The 21,297-nt window shown below is 38.4% G+C and overlaps 1 protein-coding gene across 4 annotated transcripts in view; it reads left to right on the forward strand.

The window, feature by feature from the left end:
- LOC106876140 (kinesin-associated protein 3) overlaps positions 1 to 21,297 on the forward strand; it is a 100,164-nt gene that overhangs the window by 17,926 nt on the left and 60,941 nt on the right. For 2 of the 4 annotated variants that reach the window (XM_089356578.1, XM_089356576.1), the window contains exon 1: positions 14,392 to 14,543. The exons of the other annotated variants lie outside the window; for them this stretch is intronic. In XM_089356578.1, coding sequence (XP_089212704.1) covers positions 14,527 to 14,543 — 17 coding nt within the window. In that variant the 5' untranslated portion in view covers positions 14,392 to 14,526. Of the gene's footprint in view, positions 1 to 14,391; positions 14,544 to 21,297 lie in introns of those variants that run through there. 4 annotated transcript variants of the gene reach the window in all.

A 21,297-nucleotide genomic window follows, 5' to 3' on the forward strand; every position in this document is an offset into this window, starting at 1 on the left:
GGGCAAGGGTCTTCAATTATAGTAGACCTTGGCTGACTAATGACTTGTGAATGGATTTGGTTGATGGAGACTGAAAGAAGCATACCATATACATGTATATTGGTGCAGGTATGGCTGTGTGGTAAGAAGATTGCTTCCCAACCACATGGTTCTGGGTTCAGTCCCACTGAGTGGCACCTTGGTCAATTGTCTTCTACTATAGCCTTGGACCGACCAAAGGCTTGTGAGTGGATTTGGTAGACGGAAACTGAAAGAAGCCTGTCATATATGTGTGTATTTATGTGCGTGTGTCTGTGTTTTTGTACCCCTGCCATCACTTGACAACCAATGCTAGTATGTTTATGTCCCTGTAACTTAGTGGTTCAGCAAAAGAGACCAATAGAATAAGTACTAGGCATACAGATAAGTCCTGGGATTGATTTCTTCGACTAAAACCCTTTAAGGCGGTGCTCCAGCATGGCTGCAGTCAAATGACTGAAACAAGTTAAAAAATAAAAGAATATGTATATTTGTGTGTACCTTTGTCTTGACATCACATAGTGGTTGTAAATAATCTTCACAGTTGTACAAGTGAGGTTATTTATTTCCAGTCTCCTGAGAAAAATGTGTCTGGCTATGGGGCACTATTACCTTGTTTAGAAACAAGTGAGGGTTTGTGACAGCAAGGGCATCCAACCATAGAAAATCTGCTGCAACAAATTACATCTGACTCGGGAAGACCTGCAAAAGTGAACGTTAAATGAAGATAATAATGAAATCTCTTAAAAATGTGACATCCTTGAAGTTTTTGATAAACTTGTAAATAATTCAAATCTTGGCACATGACCATCAGTTTTAAGAGTAGGGAGTTAAGTTAACTTTATCAACCCCAGTGCTCGACTGGTACTTTATTTTATTGATCCCCGAAAGGATAAAGGCCCAAGTCAATCTCAGTAGAGTTAGAACTCAGAATGTAACGAGCTGGAAGAAATGTTGCAAAGTGTTTTGTCTGGCACACTAATGATTCTGCCAGCTTGCTGCCTTAATTAACTTATAAATAATAGAAACCATCAATATAGTACAATAAACACTACAAAGTAAATTATCAATTCCAGTACATTCATTAAATCTTGCTATACCTGTTATGCCTATACACGTTAACTCTTAATTACTATGCTCATAAATAGACTGTAGCACCGGTGTTGTGTAAACCACTGCTTTGTAAATTAATGGTAATGATGTGGATGTCTGCCTGGAAAAGTTATTAGGATGCCAGATAAAATGCTTAGATTCGTTTCCTCCAGATTCACATTCTGAGTTCAAATTCTCCCGAAGTCATTTCTCCTGTTTCATTTCTCAAGGTCGATAAAATAAGTACCAGTTAAGCACCAGGCTGCGTGAGATCAACTAACCTACCCCATCCACTGAAATTTCAGGCCATGTGTTCATAGTAGAAGAATTTTTTTTTTCTTTTGTTTCAACTATGAGAACCATGTGAGTTCTTTGATACCTTGCCATCAACTTTGGTCTTTGTCACAGATCCTTCATCATAAATGTTTTATTCTCTGCTCTACCTGATTGTAATTTTTAATTTGTTGTAATTTTGTGGTTGAAATACATGAATTAAAATTTTTTTTAAATATGAATGCACACACACACACATGCACATATATATATATATATATATATATATATTTACATATGGGTATATAAACTGATATATGTATATATATATATATTTACATATTGGTATATAAACTGATATATGTATATATATATATATATATATGTGTGTGTGTGTGTGTGTGTGTGTGTGTGTGTATATATATATATATATATATATATATATATATATATATATATATAGGGTGGAGCATTTATTCACAGTTTTCAATTTCATGATGAGGGTAGTACAGAAAAGTGAATGGACATCAAAATAACTGGCATAACATCTTGAAACTCTGCATCAATACAAGGTCTGACCACTTAGTATCTGGGCTGTTGCCATAATAACAAAGCTAAAGCACACAGAGTGAAGCTGCTTGGCAAAGATTGACCTTGAACTCTGCTGTGCATATGCACTAAGTTTTAATGCCCTAGCTCACTTCCGCTGTTTACAGCAGTGCTTGGAAGGAACATGTGTAGTGTGTGATCATTGCATGGACCATGAAAGAGAAAGTTATGGTGACACTGGAGGGAAGTGTATGAGCCATGCACAAGTGTATGAGTGGTTCAAATGTTTCCAAGATGGCCGAAAAAATGTCGATATTGACAAACGTTCTGGGAGGCCCACAACCAGCAAAACTGAGAAAAACATCACAGATGCACGTGCAGCTGTGAGGGGAAATAATTGAATCACCATCTGTGAGTTATCAGAGGATGTGCAGATTAGTTACGGTTCAGTTTAGTCCATCATCACTGAAGATTTGGGTATGAGATGCATGTCTGCCAAAGTTTGTGCCAAAACTGCTTTCAGCTGACCAAAAAGACACTTGGGTTTCAGTTGCACAAAATCTCCTTAATTGTGTCAAGAATTATGAAAACTTTGCGTAGGCCTCTGAGCAGGTATCGCCAAGCTTTTGGCAAAATTTGATGCAGATTCTCAGCTCAACTTTCTCTGTTATGGTCAATGTGATGATTACACGCTACACACGTTCCTTCCAAGCACTACTATAAGCAGCAGAAGTGAGCTAGAATGTTAAAACTTAGTGCGCATATGCAGCAGAGTTCAAGGTCAATCTGTGCGTGCTTTAACTTTGTTACTATGGCAACAGTCCGAATACTTATTGATCAGACCACATATCTTCTTTCTCCACAAATACATCGATAATTGGAATAAAAAAAACACCTCTTCTTATTTATTAGCTATAAAATAGTTTCCTTTGCATCCTCTCTGGGTAGCTTTTCAATGACTGTGATGAAATTACTCAAAAATATGACTTAAACATGTTTTTGTGTGTGATTTCATCTTCTGCTTCCACAAACGCCTCAAAATATGCAAAAATATCATAAATCATTGACTTCAGAAAATTTTTCATGTATCTATCTGTCTGTCCACACACACGCATGCACACACACACACACTCATGCACACACACACACTTGTATATACAGTTGGCTTCTTCCAGTTTCTCCGTACCAAATCCACTCACACGGTTTTGGTTGCCCTGGGGGCTATAGAAGAAGACACTTGCCCAAGGTGCCACACAGTGGGAAAGCAAACTTCTTACTGCACAGCAACACCTGTATGTGTTTGGACATCATCGTTGTTAGCACTTTATCAGAGAATGTCAGCTTGTCCTTTAGCTACAGGTTATATTTGACTCACGTGTTGCTAGTTACCTAAATGGAACGTTTTAAGTCATAATTGACACAGTTATTGATCAAGCTACACAAGTAATTCACCTCATAGCTACTTCAGCCATCACCCTCTTTCTTTCCTCTTCTCTCTTACTTCTCTCCCTGTCATCTCCTGTCCATCTCTTTTCTCTCTCTCTGCCACACTGTTTTTATTTAATATATTTTCCACTAATCCATACATTTTTAAACATCAGTCTCTCCTTCCACTCACTCTCTTTCCCAACCTGTCTCCCCCCTCTCTCTCTTCTTGTCTTGGTTTTCTAATTGTTATTGTGGCTAATTATTTCCCTTTCTGGTTTCTGGTCTGACATTAGTTTGTGTATGTATGTGTATCTTGTTAGATGTACAGTGTAACTGTGTGTCTGTGTATATGATTAATTGCCTAGTAGTGTGTGCGTGTATGTATGCTAGTCTATTTATATATGGATGTGTGTATGTAACCTTGTATTTGTGTGTGAGTGTGTGCATATATTTGTCTAGTTGGACGCATATGCAGCTGTGTTTATGTAAAAATATATATACACAAACACACGCACACACACATATGCAGACATGTCTCCTTAGATGTGTATGTAATTATGTATTTGTGTGTGCATGTATGTTTGTCTTTTTCAATGCGTATATAATTGTGTATTTGTGTGGTTGGATGCATATGTAGCTGTGTGTTTGTGTATGTATGCATGTCTACTCGGATGTGTATATCATTATATATTTGTGTATACATCAGTGTCTGTATGTGTATATATATATGTATATATACTAACTGAATAGCCCGTCGTTGCCAAGTAATTTTACAATAGAATGTCTTATAAATTTTTATTTATTCCATGTCAGAGCATGCCTTCCCTGAGAGATAGGCCTCTTAATCAGGACAGATTTGTGCAATTTTTTGCCAAAATACTTCATTGAGGATTATTTTTTTCCTTTTTAAATTATTTACATGTTTATTCGACTGTTTCACATGACTTTATTCATTAAAACTTTAGTTCTTACAACTTTGGTTGTCATAAAGCTTTGCTTTGGTTTGTTTAATAGAAATTCCTCTTCTTAATGATTTTGCTTTCATTTCATGATAGACAGCTATCATGCAGAAAATACCAGCTTCCAAATCCTGTTTTCTGTTTAGGTAAAATTGATTAAACTTTAAACCTCAGTAACATTTTTCTGCAACTTTTCTGAAACAAATAAATAACAAAATCAGATTTAACTTGGAAAATTATTTCAATATATCAAATTTGGAAATTTTGACGTAATTCTAAAATCTCACAATATGTGACAGCAGCAGGGAAGCCCCTACAAAAGTAGAGAGACAATCAGTTATAGGACTTGACACACACACACACACACACATTTACAAATGTACACACAGGTAATCAAGAGTTTAAAATGGTGTATAGTAGACATATGTATGTATGTACATATATATATGCATGTATGTGTTTGTGTGTCTGTGTGTGAGTGTTACTTTGCGATGGACTCCTGAAAGCTACATATTCCTCACATCCACCTTTCTCTATGTGTGTGTGTTGCATCTATGTATTTACAAAAGTATGTATGCAGTGTCACTTGTATATGGCAGCTGTAGTAACATTATCGTCCCATTTCTACCACTGTTCGCGCCTTCACTGACAGAAGTCATACTCGCTCTCTCTCTCTCTGTTACTACCTTATATGACAACTATAGTAATGTTACCACCACAGTCTCACTTCTGATGTTGCCTTCACTGATAGAATTCACCTTCTCTTTCTGTTACTACCTCTCCATCAGGTTAATACTTTTTGTAACCTTCTCATTTTATCATATAATTCACTAGGGGGCACATTATAGATTTTTATTGGAATCCAATTAGCCTGTTATTGAACTAGTGTAACATATATGGAAAGTTTCATGAATATTGGTTTGCTGGTTTAGCCACTAAGATGGTAACAGACAGACAGAAATTGGCATTTATATATAGATTTTAGGTATAATTATACTAATGTGTCCATCTGTTTTAATTTAATTAAATTCTATGTCTTTGTACAGCTGAAGATTGCACTGCATTTTAAATTGATATCATGATTGCATTGTTCAATTAAATGGAGTTGCATGAAATGATCGTACTGCATACTGCATTACGTTTGGCTAGCCTTGTTGCTCATTTTGATATATATATATATATCATGTCCTGTCCTGTTTGTATTGTGTTTTTTGTGTGTTTGTATATATATTCTTTTATTCTTTTACATGTTTCAGTCATTTGACTGTGGCCATGTTGAAGCACTGCCTTGAAGAGTTTTAATCGAACAAATTGACCTCAGGACTTATTTTTTAAAGCCTAGTTCTTATTCTATGGGGATCTTTTGCTGAACTACTAAGTTACAGAGATGTAAACACACCAATACCAGTTGTCAAGTGGTGATGGGGAGACAGACACAAAGACACACACACACACACACACGATGCGCTTCTTTCAGTTTCTGTCTACCAAATCCACTCACAAGGCTGTAGTAGATGACACCAGTCCAAGGTGCTAAGCAGTGGGTCTGAACCTGGAACCATGTGATTGGAAAGCAAACTTTTTACCACAGTCACATACATATATATATGTATGTATTACACATATGTACCTGCATGAATATGTGTGTATTTGTCTATATGAGTCCATATATATCTTTTTATGTGCCTGTATATGTGTTGATCTATTCTCATAAATTTATACAGAAATTCTCTTTTACTAGTTTCAGTTTGTTATTGCATTTTGGCCATGCTGGGGCATTCCCTTTGTGGGGTTTTAGCTGATTATAATCTATTCTAGTACTCTTCTATTTCTCAAACTGTTATGAGAACAAACACACACATACACACAAATATATACTTATATATATATATATAGGTTCAAAAAAAGACAAAAAACAATAACAAAAAATCAACGTGAGGACGTGATACGGATAGTGTTACTAGACGCTCGGGAAAGGAAAGAGAGAGAGAGTATGATGTTTCGAGCGGAGCTCTTCGTTTCCTTGTTTCTGACGAAGAGCTCCGCTCGAAACGTCATACTCTCTCTCTTTCCTTTCCCGAGCGTCTAGTAACACTATCCGTATCACGTCCTCACATTGTTTTTTGTTATTGTTTTTTGTCTTTTTTTGAACTTATATAACGTACGCTCACACGGATCCTGGCCTTTCAACTGGATTTGGAGTACCCAACTGCCGGAATCTTTTGTACCTCAGATTACTGTTCCTGTTGGATCACACCTTTCCTGCACCTTGATTGTATATATATATATATATATATATATATATTATCATCATCATCATTGATTTAATATTCACTTTTCCACACTTGCATGGGTTTGGTGGAGTTTATTGTGGAAAATTTTCTGTGGCCAGATGCTCTTCTTGTCACCAACCCTCACCTGTTTCCCAGCAAGGTAATATTTTCTCAGTGACACTGCTAGTATGATATGTATGTATATATAAAAATATATATATATATATATATATATGTATATCATCATCATTCATCATCATTGTTTAACGTCCGCTTTCCATGCTAGCATGGGTTGGATGATTTGACTGAGGACTGGCGAACCAGATGGCTACACCAGACTCCAATCTGATTTGGCAGAGTTTCTACAGCTGGATGCCCTTCCTAACGCCAACCACTCCGAGAGTGTAGTGGGTGCTTTTACGTGCCACCGGCACGAATGCCAGTCAGGCAGCACTGGCAACGGCCACACTCAAAAACGTGTATTTTACGTGCCACCTGCACAGGAGCCAGTCCAGAGGTACTGGCAACGATTTCGCTCGAATGTCTTTACACGTACCACTGGCACAAGTGCCAGAAAGGCGACGCTGGGCACAGGTGCCATTACGATTTTGCTTGCATACAGAATGTTGCATATATGTATGTGTGAGTGTGAGTGTGTGTTTTTGTTTCCTTGCCTTGACATTGCACCATAGTTGTAAATGCAACATATATGCAACATTCTGTATGCAAGCAAAATCGTAATGGCACCTGTGCCCAGCGTCGCCTTTCTGGCACTTGTGCCAGTGGTACGTGTAAAGACATTCGAGCGAAATCGTTGCCAGTACCTCTGGACTGGCTCCTGTGCAGGTGGCACGTAAAATACACGTTTTTGAGTGTGGCCGTTGCCAGTGCTGCCTGACTGGCATTCGTGCCGGTGGCACGTAAAAGCACCCACTACACTCTCGGAGTGGTTGGCGTTAGGAAGGGCATATATGTATGTGTGAGTGTGAGTGTGTGTTTTTGTTTCCTTGCCTTGACATTGCACCATAGTTGTAAATGCAACATATATGCAACATTCTGTATGCAAGCAAAATCGTAATGGCACCTGTGCCCAGCGTCGCCTTTCTGGCACTTGTGCCAGTGGTACGTGTAAAGACATTCGAGCGAAATCGTTGCCAGTACCTCTGGACTGGCTCCTGTGCAGGTGGCACGTAAAATACACGTTTTTGAGTGTGGCCGTTGCCAGTGCTGCCTGACTGGCATTCGTGCCGGTGGCACGTAAAAGCACCCACTACACTCTCGGAGTGGTTGGCGTTAGGAAGGGCATCCAGCAGTAGAAACTCTGCCAAATCAGATTGGAGTCTGGTGTAGCCATCTGGTTCGCCAGTCCTCAGTCAAATCATCCAACCCATGCTAGCATGGAAAGCGGACGTTAAACAATGATGATGAATGATGATGATATACATATATATATATATATATATTTTTATATATACATACATATATACATACATACATACATACATATATATATATATATATGGAAGGGTTGAGTAACCATATAGAGGCTCCCTCATTCGTGGAATTACTTGAAATCAAGGATTGATGGTGGCTTTGCATGATGTGTCGTGTTGTCAGTCACTACATTTGTTGTAGAAAGTGATGTTAAATACACTTTCTAGAAATATTGTACAGCAACGCTACAGGAAGTTTTTTGAACATCAGTTGTTGCTGTACTCTTGGTAATTTATTGCTAATCAATACTGCTGGTGAGTTACAATTTATCTGAAGTGCAACTGGCTGTCAGTACAGTGACCTGGTCACTTAGGATATGTATAGGTTCAATACTTAGTTGGGCAGGCATGAATTTTTTAAAATTATATGATTATATAAATAATAGTGGATTTGGTAGACAGAAACTGAAAGATGCCTGTCGTATATATGTGTGTGTGTGTCTGTGTTTGTCTCCCTCAACATCGCTTGACAATCAATGGTGGTGTGTTTACGTCCCCGTAAATTAGCGGTTCAGCAAAAGAGACCGACAGAATAAGTACTAGGCTTACGAAAAATAAGTCCTGGGGTCGATTTGTTTGACTAAAGGCAGTGCTCCAGCATGGCCGCAGTCAAATGACTGAAACAAGTAAAAGAGTAAGAGTATATATATATATGTAGATAGGTAGGTAGGTATACATCTTTTGCTTGTTTCAGTCATTGCACTGTGGCCATGCTGGGGCACTGCCTTGAAGAGTTTAGCCAAAAAAAAAATCAACCTCCCCACACACACACATATATATTTTTATATATCTATATATCTATCTATGTATCTGTATGTGTGTGTTCTTTTTAGGTGATGAGATGAATTGTGATTCATTTTCAATATCCTGCAATATATGTACATACATACATATTGCATGTATTCAGTCCCACTGTTGCTCTTGAGAACAGTGCAGTGTCCTATCTTCTCAGTTTCCAGTGTGAGGCTATGTACCTTTAAAGTGTGTGGGTGGGTGGTAGAGAGAAAGGTTTAGGAACTTATCTCAGGCACAAGGCTAATTTTGCTGGTAATCATGTCAAATTAATCCTAATATGGAACTAGTAATTAAAGAAAAAAACGAGAGAGGAAAAGCAACTGAACACACACTCACACACACACTCATGTAGCATCCACCCCTTTAACTCCATACACACACATGTGCACAAAGACACGTAAACGCAGACTCTTCCCTGTTTAGTAGAACCAGTTCATTGACTACTATTTTGCTAATGTAAATAATATACACAAAGAAGTATAAGCTTATTTCATGAGAGGTTAGTAGTAGTAGTAGTAGTAGTAGTAGTAGGAGTAGGATAAAGAGGAGGCGGAGACAGTAAGGGCACCGTAGATGCTGCATTGGTAGTGTGTGTAGGTGTTACTTTAGATCACATTTCCTCATTGACAGCATTTCTAACCTTAATTTACTTGTGGTTGTCATTATCATCATCATCAGAGTTTCAAGTACCTAATTCTCTTTGCTTATATCATCATCATCATCATCATCATCATCATCATCATCATCACTGTACATGTCATGGTGAGACAGTTAAGTACCGAGCAAAACATATCTAAATTGGTGCTGAGGGTGGCAGCAGTGGCATGGTGGTAGTGGTGGTGGTGGTGGTGAGAAAGAAATAATAAATCATTGAAACTAATTACTCTAATTGGAGCTGCTTTACAAATTGTTTTCAGTATCATGAACATTAGAATTTTGCATTTTTACAGCTCTATAAATATTGCTTTATATGCCTTGAGAATGAGGATAAAGGCACAAAGCCAGTAATACGGGAGGGGATGGGTAAGTGGATTACATTGATCCTGGTACATGACCTACTTTATTTTATCAACCCTGAAAGGATGGAAGGCAGAGTTGACCTCTGCAAGATTTTGGACTGGCTCCTGTGCAGGTGACACGTAAAATACACCATTTCGAGCATGGCTGTGGATCGTTACCAACGTTGCCTTCCTGGCACTTGTGCCAGTGGCATGTGAAAAGACATTCGAGCGAGATCGTTACCAGTGCCGATGGACTGGCTCCTGTGCAGGTGACACATAATACACCATTTCGAACGTGGCCCGTGGATCGTTACCAACGTTGCCTTCCTGGCACGTGAAAAGACGTTCGAGCGAGATCGTTACCAGTGCCGATGGACTGGCTCCTGTGCAGGTGACACATAATACACCATTTCGAGCGTGGCCTGTGGATCGTTACCAACGTTGCCTTCCTGGCACGTGAAAAGACATTCGAGCGAGATCGTTACCAGTGCCGATGGACTGGCTCCTGTGCAGGTGACACATAATACACCATTTCGAGCGTGGCCCGTGGATCGTTACCAACGTTGCCTTCCTGGCACGTGAAAAGACATTCGAGCGAGATCGTTACCAGTGCCGATGGACTGGCTCCTGTGCAGGTGACACATAATACACCATTTCGAGCGTGGCCTTTGCCAGTAAGACATCCAAGCGAGATCGTTGCCAGTGCCCCTGGACTAGCCCTTGTGCAGGTAGCACGTAAAATACACCATTTCGAGCGTGGCCGTTGCCTGACTGGCCCTCGTGCCGGTGGCACGTAAAAGCACCCACTACACTCCCGCAGTGGTTGGCATTAGGAAGGGCATCCAGCTGTAGAAACTCTGCCAAATCAGATTGGAGCCTGGTGTAGCCATCTGGTTTCAGTTGTCTTCAGTCAAATCGTCCAACCCATGCTAGCATGGAAAGCGGATGTTAAACGACAACGATGATGATGATGATGATGATGATGATGAATGTACAGTGCCAGAAGAAACACTGCAAGGTATTTTGTGAATTCTTCAGTGATTCTGCCAGCTTACCACATTATTGATTTCAAATTTTGGCACAAGGCCAGAAATTTTGGGGAGAGGGTAAGGCAATTGCATCATCTGAGTGTTTAACTGGTACTTATTTTATTGACCTCCCCGAAAGGATGAAAGGCAAAATCGACCTTGGTAGAATTTGAACTGAGAACATAAAGGCAGACAAAATGTCACTTAGCACATGCTAGTTTGCCACCCTTGCTCATCACATTATTCATCATCATCATCATCATTGTTTAATGTCTGCTTTCCATGCTGGCATGGGTTGGGTGGTTTCACTGAGGACAGTCTCCAAATCTGACCTGTCAAGGTTTCTGATTGGAGCCTGGTGCAGCCTCCTGGTTTGCCAGTCCTCAGTCAAACCACCCAATCCATACCAGCATGGATTATTGCTATTATTATTTAAGGTGGAGAACTGGCAGAATTGGTGGCATGCTGAGTAAAATGCTTGGTGGCATTTCATCCATCTTTACGTTCTGAGAGCAAATATTGCTGAGATCAACTTTGCCTTTCATCCTCTTGGGGTCGAAGAGCATCCAGTTGTAAAAAATCTACCTAAACGCATTCCATCTCACACATGCTATCATGGAAAAGTAGACATTACAAGGATGATGATGATGATGATGATAATGATTGGAATCTTCATCTTCATGCTTTACTTTAGAGATTTAATACAGATGATGGGAGGAAAAAACAAACTGTCACTTGGAATGTAATGTCATCTCAACAGCATTATACACTTGACATTTATTCTTTTGGTCTCTTTTGTCAAATTTAAAAAGTAAATACTACAGTTGAATTCTTTAACTAAACCCTTCGAGGCAGTGACCAAGCTTGGTCGCAGTCCAATGACTGAAACAAGTAAAAGATAAATTACAACAAGCTTCTTTCATTTTTTGTACCAAATCCACCGATGAGGCTTTGGTTGGCCTAGGACTATAGTAGAAGACACTTGCCCCTGGTGCCATGCAATAGGATTGAACCTGAAACCACATGGTTGGGAAGCGTACTTCTTAACCACACAACCATTCCTGCACCTAGGTTTTGGTCAGCCAAAGGTTATTGAAGACTGGTTTTGGTTGAATCTGGGCTAATTTAAATTAAGGCCTAAAGTGGGAGTTGTGTTACAGTCTTATTTGAGAAACACTACTCAAGACGAATATAAAAAGTTATCTTTATAAATTTTCTATAGAAGTTAGAGCCAGCTATGAAAGTTATGGCATTTCATGTATGAATTACATCTGTGTAAACAATGCAATCAAAGATAGAAAATAGGTAATGGGTGTATATGCACATTTCAGGAGTACTTTTTCTTTCATCAGCACCACATCTCTGTGCTATTAGACATCTCTAGCAAGAGGTTACATAAATTGCTGGGGAAGTGATGTAACTAATTTAAACAGTCCCAACAGTTGATGTTTTTTTTTGTTTTTTTATCTACCCCTGAAGGATAAAAAATAAAATTGACTCTCGAATTTGAACAAGTATTTAAGTAACATTAAGAATGTTATGGTGTTGGTGCTCGTGTCACAGAGAATGTATTGTTGCTGGACCTTTCTTTGCCAGGAGACAGCTGTGAAGAATAACTGAAACAAATTCACAGACATTTAACTCAAATGTTTATTGCCGGATTATTTGATGTTGACTATTTACAACGAAAAATATTAATAATTCCCAAATGGAAGGAGAGAAAAACTTCACTTCATCCATAGAAGACATTGTGTGAATGTTCAGAATTGGTCTAACTGCACAAAGTCCGAAGATGTTTGTTTGAGTGTCGGAGGTCATCTGCCTGGTAAGAGGTAAGGCATATGAATCAGTTGGCCGCTCTCCAGGTGCCAATCAGTTTATATGGGCAACAAGAGGATAAATTCTAGAACATCCAAGCCAGCTATATCACACTACAGCTTCACACCGAGTGGTTGGTTTATAGATCAATAACATGAAACTGTGGTGACTCAGTCATGGTGTTTAACTGAGTATCTATCAGTTAGGGTTCAAATCCTTGCTACAAGCATTTAGGTCAAAGTGCTGGAATATTTGATTCATTTCAATGATGATGGTGATTTCATTGTCGAGAGAGCATTTCAAACCTATGTTGTAGCAATACAATAACAATTTACTACATTTCCAAGTAGGCATTGGGTTACAATAGAAAGATATGTGTGTGTGTACATGCATGTGCATATGTTTGCATACATACATGCACACTAGGAGCTTGCTGACTCACTTTGTCTCTGTCAAAAGTTCTCACTATGGATGTTTCATCAGGCAAGCAACAAAACCTGAAAACATGGTGGGCAATGAGTTGGGTGGGGTTTTGGGGACGTGGGGGTAGGGAAAGAAAATGGAACTCGTTTAAATGTTATATGCATGTATATATCAACAGTAATGCCCACCTGATGATGGGATAAGTCTCATGCGACCTGCTTCTTGAAGACATTTGCACATGCCCGATCTAAACTGACATTGGGTCAGCATTTATAAGGATACGGGGAAGGGAACACAATGAATTAAATCAATTACATTATATTACTGGTACTTGTTTATCAGTGTTCGAATATTCGAGAGGTTAGAGTAGGAAACAAATGAAATTTGAACTCAGAACTACTCCGTGTTGAAGATAATGTAAGAACATTCGGTCTTGATGAAAGCAATGTGGATGCTGCATTACAAACCCACACGCACTCACACACACACACACACACACACACACACACACACACATATATATATATATATATATACACATGCATGCACCGTACTCACATGCATACATACACACATGCACACGCTTACATACATATACACATCATACATGCACACACACACGGCCTATACACAAAGCGAATTTATCAGTAATGCTATATACATACGCATTCAGACTGTGTGTATGTATGTATGCACACACACACACACACACCCCTTCCGGTTTCTTGTGTTTACATCTTACTCTTCCCAGTGTCCTTTAGACAGCGAAACGACACGCCTACCCCACACACTGCATCCTCGTGCTCAAACAAGCTTGTACTATGCCCAATTATATATACATACATATATATATATATATATATATATATATATAAACAGGCAATTAATTTTCTCCACTTTTCCTTTGTTAACTCATAAAATTTGTCTAATTATATATATATATATATATATATATATATAATGTGTGTGTGTGTGTGTGTCTCAGTGTGTGTACATGCTCACGCACATATATATTTATACACACATATGCACACACTCACACATTAGTGTTCGCACATGCACTTGTAACGTGTATCAGGCCGCAAAACAATCTATATGTGTAACATACACCTACATATTACGGCCGCCACTAAATAGTGCCCTTTGGGTATGACTCAGACAAGATCATTTCACCGTTCTGCTATGTATTTATCTACTTTCTCCCGCCGTGCCCCTCCCTCCCTCTCTCTTTCTCTGCCCTCTCTCTTTTCTCCTCGCGCTCTCCCTTTCTCTCTTTCTTTCTCCTTCCCCGTCTCTTACTCTACTCTGTTACTGTTCATTCACGTTATCATCTCCACTCGGGGTATGTTTTCTCTTCTCTCGCTTCTTCACTACCCATGGCAGTCGACAACGGGTAAGATTGAATACACACTGGTTTCTTACATTTTTTTTAACGTATATGTATCATTTGATAAATGTTTGTTTTTAAAATTTAATTTATTCCTGTTGTTGTTGTTTTATAGTCGGGTACAAAAAAAGATCGTTTTCGTGAAGGACCAAGTTTCTTTAAACTGTGACATTTTTTTTTTTCTGGTATGTTAGTGTAGTTGATGTTACTTAATCTACGGAAGTGTCCGTTTTTTAATGTTACCTATTGTTTAACTCCATGTCATCTCTGAGAAGACCTGCTATTATCAAAGACGTTCCACCCACGACTTTTACACCAACACACTGTCTCTTTCTTTCTTTAAGACGTACGATGTAATTTGAAAGAACGTTGCTGCTATTTCTAGCACGTCGCGAGAACACAAACTATTTCGTTGGTTTTGCTGTTATTCACACTTACGTTAGAGTAAATTTTTCATTCATACCATTTTTTTTTAAAACGTCATTTTATTTCAAGACATGACAAAGAATTTTGATTCAAAGACACGCGATTTTGCACCACTACCTCAGTTTTACTTTAATATTAGTGACATCTTCAATGACACGGCTAGACAACCTCATAATTTACGCCTGAATTACTCACATGTATGATTACTGAGACATTCAGTGGTGACAGAGACTGGAAGTTGTGATTCTCATGCCTTTCACAAGCTTCAAACGACATACACCGTAAGCGAAACTGTTCTTCGATTTTGTTATTTTCAAAGAAAGAACTTACATTATGATTCACTACTGTACGGTGGACATAGATTGTGTAGCAATCATGCCTTTCCCGAAAAGACCGCAAGCGTAACGAAACGGACTTCATCCAGGAAACGAACCAGCGTAACGCGAACTCAATTCGCTATGGACGTTATTGCGTTTGGGTGGTTGGTTAGTAGCAGAAGAATTAAATCCTGAATTCTATCGATTGAAAACAGGATGGTAGTGAATGTATGACCAAGAATAATTCAGCTTTGTCTAAACCCATCTTCAACGAGGCATCTGACAACACCACTGCAATCCTAACTGTGTGCAGCCATGCCAGACGTACGTACGCACGCACACGCACACACACATAAGAGAGAGCTATGTATGAATTAATCGATAAGAGTGTGTCAGTGATGAGTTGGGCGCTAGCAGATCTTAGAGGAATTTCCTTTAGTTGTTGTTGTTGTTGTTGTTATTGTTTGGCCCTTGCCAAATCCTTGGTTCATCCCGACTACATTGTACATCGTCATTCCTATTTGTAGGATGATTGGGTTAAAACTCGGGGTCGACTTGGCTGTTGTTTCTAAGGAATTAAGTTTCCACATAAAGGCAGTGTATGCGTATATGAATGAATGGATGTATATATGTGTATATAGATGTATGTTTGTGTGTGTGTATGTACATATATATAATATATATATATATGTGTGTGTGTGTGTATACATATATGTTTGTATGTATGTGTAATGTGTGTGTGATTGATTATAGTATTCATGAGAGGAAACAAAACAAAAATTAGCATTATCATGATCTCTTAGAATTTTTCCATTTTGGTTATGACTAATCAAGATCTCTCTCTCTCTATCTTTCTTGTTCTCCATGCTTCTCTGAGTTTGGCTATATCTGCAAATTTCAACATTTGTATGTTTTTTGGTTTTTGTTTTTCTCCAGAATGTTTCATAGCTAGATAGCCATCCTTTTGGCTATTCACGCATGAAGGTTTTATTTATTGGGTATTAGTAATAATAATACTCTTGGAACAGGCATGAACAACAATACATCCCATTTCATCTTTATTATAAGTCTGAGTTGCAGTTACATCAGATGAAATGTCTTGGATTATTATTATTATTATTATTATTATTATTATTAAAGCAGTGAGCTGGCAGAATCGTGAGAATACTCAGCAAACTGCTTAGCAACTTTTTGTTTGTTTTTACGTTCTGAGTTCAAATTCTGCCAAGGTTGATTTTGCCTTTCATCCTTTCAGGGTCAATGAATACAAGTCGAACACTGGTGTCAACTCCCAACCCCAAAATTGCTGGCCTTGTGCCAAAATTTGAAATCATCATCATTATTATTCAAGGTGGCAAACTGACAGAATCATTAGCACAGTGAACAAAATGCTTTATATCATTTCATCAGTCATATTGAGTTCAAGTTCCGACAAGGTTGACGTTGCCTTTCATCCTTTTGGGACCAATGAAATAAGTATGTTATGCACTGGGGTCGATGTAATCAACTAGCCTCTTAGGCTCTTTACTCTCTGTGGAGCATAAGCCATTAAGCCATCAATAGATTTATTTCCTGTCATTTCTGTTTCCCTCAGTTAAATCCCTGTTCTTTTAGTTCTGTCTCAGTATTCCCAAGGAAAGGCCTTCCTCTCCCAGATCATATTGGTTTTGAATTGTCATGAATGATTCTGTAATTCTGCCCTTTCCTAGGCAAGAGTATTGGCCCTATGCAGAGCCATTTTTACCTCTGGGAAGAAGTGGTCTATATTAGTCTGGCTTCTATCCTTTGACCTGTCCAGTATGGAATGCCTGACCAGGAACTTGCTCTCTATTAGCTTTTGGTCTCAGGTTCATTGAGGTGCACAAGCACTGGACCTTGTGATGGAGAGTCATTAGAGTATCAGACAAAATGCCTTGCAATATTTGTTCTGGTTCTTTACCTTCTGAGTTTAGCTCCTGCCAGAGTCAACTTCACTTTTCATCTCTCTGGGTTGATAAAATAGAGTACCATTCAAGTACTGAGACTTGATGTAATCAACTATCCTGGTCTTCCAAACATTTCTGGCCTTGTGCCAAAATTAGAAAAAAATTTGTCATTGTTGCACTGGCTAAGTAGATAAATGGTAGGATTTCCAACCCTAAATTGCTGGTTCATATTCACCACTTTGCTTTTCATTCTGTCTTAACACAAATTCATCCTGCATTACCCTTCAGTTAATTTAGCTAAAGAATCTCTGACAGGACATTCTGCAATAATAGACTAGCAGCTTAATTGTAACGTAACCCCAAAAAAGTGAAGCGCATGGAACCTTGTGATTCATTAAAGAAATAGCTAATTAATAGCTGAGAAATTAACACAAATAAAAGACAAGTTTTAGATGCTGAAGCTTTAAAAATATTAAAATCCTTTTGATACCAATCTGCCAGAAACTCCTTGAGTTTTAAATTATCTAAATTAAAACCTCCCATCAAAATTTCATGTTAACTTATGTTCCAAACATTAGCTTAATAATGACGAAGTTATTTTACTAAATTCTTATTTCCAAAGTTTATTGAATCAGACAGTGTGGTACTGAAAAGGTTAAACTATAGATATTGTTCCTCATTTAAATATTTTATTTCTAAGAAAACTCATGGCCCAGTACACACCCAGCGACCTCCCACACATACACACCTTGACCTTTGCTGCTCATAATGCATCCAAGTGGGCACTATTGCTCAGATGAAGAGCCACTAATCTGGACTAAAGATGGGGTTTGAAAATATCCCTTCTTTTTATAGTGCAATCCCTGACTATTAAACTATAATATTGGCCATGAATGGACTAAATAATTATGATTTGTAAATGGGTCAACTGAAACCAGTATCGTTTCTGGCTTGGTAAATGCTAAATGAGTCAAAATGTTAATGAGTTATTTGTATGTATGTTAATTATCATCACTTATTTTGTTAGCTGAACAAATGGTAACATTTTGTTGCAACCATTATCAAAAATTTTTGAAATACTTCTAACTAAAAAATGTTTTTTGTTGCATTAGAGATTGAAAACACACACAGACACACACACATACACACAGTCTTTCTTCCTCCCTCTGTGTATATATGTATGCATATTTTTCAATCTATGGCTATATATCTTGTACGAATCTAATAGTTGTGTGCCTGTGTGTACATGTATTTATAGTGTGAATATACACGCAGAAACATATATTGTATGTGTATATAAATATGTGCACATATGTATGTATATATATATATTGATCAGTGTGGGTATGTTTGTGTGCATATATCTGTCGATGTATGTACATGTATGTGCATGTACATACATAAATATATATATATGTATATACATAAACACACACATACATATATAATTTAGTGATGTATTTGTTTGAATCTGATGTTTTCTTCATTAGAATTCATCAATACTGACTCTTTCCCTCCTCTATTCACATAAAGCCTTAGTGAAAGCTGTGACTAACCATTTCAGAACAAACGCCAATTGAATGAGCTGTTTATGCTTGTAAGAACACGGTATTTACAGTATTGAATTTGATTGGACTGCACCAGACTAATCTGTATCAATTGAAATATGAAAGAAATAGAATAGTATTGGCCATAGTATTCGCAATAATGGTGGTAGAGGCATCGGCGATGGTGGTGGTGGCGGTGAATAAAGCAAACACATCTTATGAGTATGTGCAAGGATTTTTATTTTAATATTTTTTTTTTTAATTTTTTTTTTTTGTACTTGTTTCCGTCCTTGAACTACAGCTCTGCTGGGCACCGTCTTGAAGGGTTTAGTCAAACAGATGGCCACTCCACCTCTCCAGTACTTATTCTGTTGGTCTCATTTGCCGAGCCACTAAGCTACAAGGATGTAAACAAACCAACACCAGTTGTCAAGCAGTGACAAATAGACAAACACACACACTCAGAGGATTCCAGTTTCTTATTTCTTTACTGCCCACAAGGGGCTACACACAGAGGGGACAAACAAGGAAACACAAACAGATTAAGTCGATTATATCGACCCCAGTGCGTAACTGGTACTTATTTAATCGACCCTGAAAGGATGAACGGCTAAGTCGACCTTGGCAGAATTTGAACTCGGAACGTAATGGCAGATGAAATATGGCTAAGCATTTCACCCGGCGTGCTAACATTTCTGCCAGCTTGCCACAGTTTCTATTGACCAAATCCACCCACAAGACATTGGTCAGTCTGGGCTATAGTAGAAGACACCTGTGCATAGTGCCACACTATGGGACTGAACCCATAACCATGTGGGTGCAAAGTGAGCTCCTTAGCCACACACCCATACTTGCAATGGAGCCGCTTGTTCTACCACTACTACAAGAGCTTGTGTTCCTGCAAAGTGTTCAATTGGGTCCCACTGCCACCTAAACCCATCTGTCTCTCTTGTGTCTCTGCCTAAGTTCCTTGCTTATAACATGGTCCTACCTTTCCATTCCTTCCCAAAGCATCAGTGACCCTCTGTAATTCATATCTGCCTTCTACTTTTTTCCCTTTTTCCAATTTATGTATTATTCTCCACCTCTTACTCCCAATGTTAACTGATATTGCAACTTTACATTCAAGTTGACAAGTCTGAGAGTGTTTTCAGAGGTCTTGCACATTACCCCTTCTGGCTCCATTGGTTGTAATACCACAAGCTGTATAGCTGTATTGGTCAACAGCATAAACTGTCTGGCTATATTGGTCATTATAGCACAAGTTGACTGGTTGTTTCAGTCAACAGCACAATTTATCTGGTTTATTGGTTAACAGCACCAATTCTTCTGGATGTATTGGTCAGCAACACTGTCTGGTTGTATTGGGCAATAGCACAAAAGCTCTGTCAACAGCATCTTTCAGTTGGTATATCAGTTTATCTAACATGTTTGTCTGTATGTAGCATAAGATGCCCAGGCAAGTCACCATCTACCAAGGCTAATGCTTATGTCTCTATTTTCAAATATTGATCGCTTGATGTTTTATTGGAAATATTTTATAATAACATAAAGAACTAATTTTTTTAAAAACAAAATAATAGAACAAAAACCAACAGGAGAGAGGAAGATGGATTTGTAGGTTCTTTTGTTGGAATACACATGTAAGTTAAGTATCATCATCATCATCAAGCATTCACATTTCCTAGCTTTCATGAGTCAGACAGAATTTGTTGAGGCAAATTTTCTACAGCCAGATACCCTTCCTGTTGCCAACCCTCACCTATTTCCAAACAAGGTAATATTTCTCCCATAACCAGACATGCTTTTCATGGAAGACTGGAAACGAACAAAATTGCTGCTTTTATGGCAGAGGTGCTTATTTTCAGTCATCGTATGATGTCAAGACAATGGTACACACACACACACACACCTTTCAGTTTCTTATTTCTTTATTGCCCACAAGGGGCTAAACATAGAGAGGACAAAGAAGGACAGACAAAGGGATTAAGTTGATTACATCAACCCCAGTGCGTAACTGGTACTTAATTTATCGACCCCGAAAGGCAAAGTCGACCTCAGCGAAATTTGAACTCAGAACGTAGCGGCAGACGAAATACCGCTAAGCATTTTGCCTGGCGTGCTAACGTTTCTGCCAGCTCGCTTTCAGTTTCTGTCCACCAAATCCTCAAGGCTTTGGTCAGCTCAGGACTATACTAGAAGACTCTTGCCCAAGGTACTACATGGAAGGACATAACCCAAGCATCTTGGTCACACAGCCACACTTTTGACGTACAGATATATTACATTCTTCAATGCATTGATGACATTTTATATCAATTGGCCATAACCTGTCTTGTAAAAGATCTGATCTTATGCATTAACTGCAGTATTTTATCATTACCATCATCATCATCATCAACAACAGTTGTTCTAATTCTAGCAATTGGATGTAATGCAACTATATTTCACATGGAGTGTTATCAAATTATGATTGGCTGTTATTTTTACTGTAATTTATAAATAAGCAGAGATAACGGTGCCATTATCTTTATGCTGTTTTAGG

Source organism: Octopus bimaculoides, chromosome 8 (genome assembly GCF_046866305.1).
Source record: "Octopus bimaculoides isolate indiv1 chromosome 8, ASM4686630v1, whole genome shotgun sequence".
NCBI classification, from domain to species: Eukaryota; Metazoa; Mollusca; class Cephalopoda; order Octopoda; family Octopodidae; genus Octopus; species Octopus bimaculoides.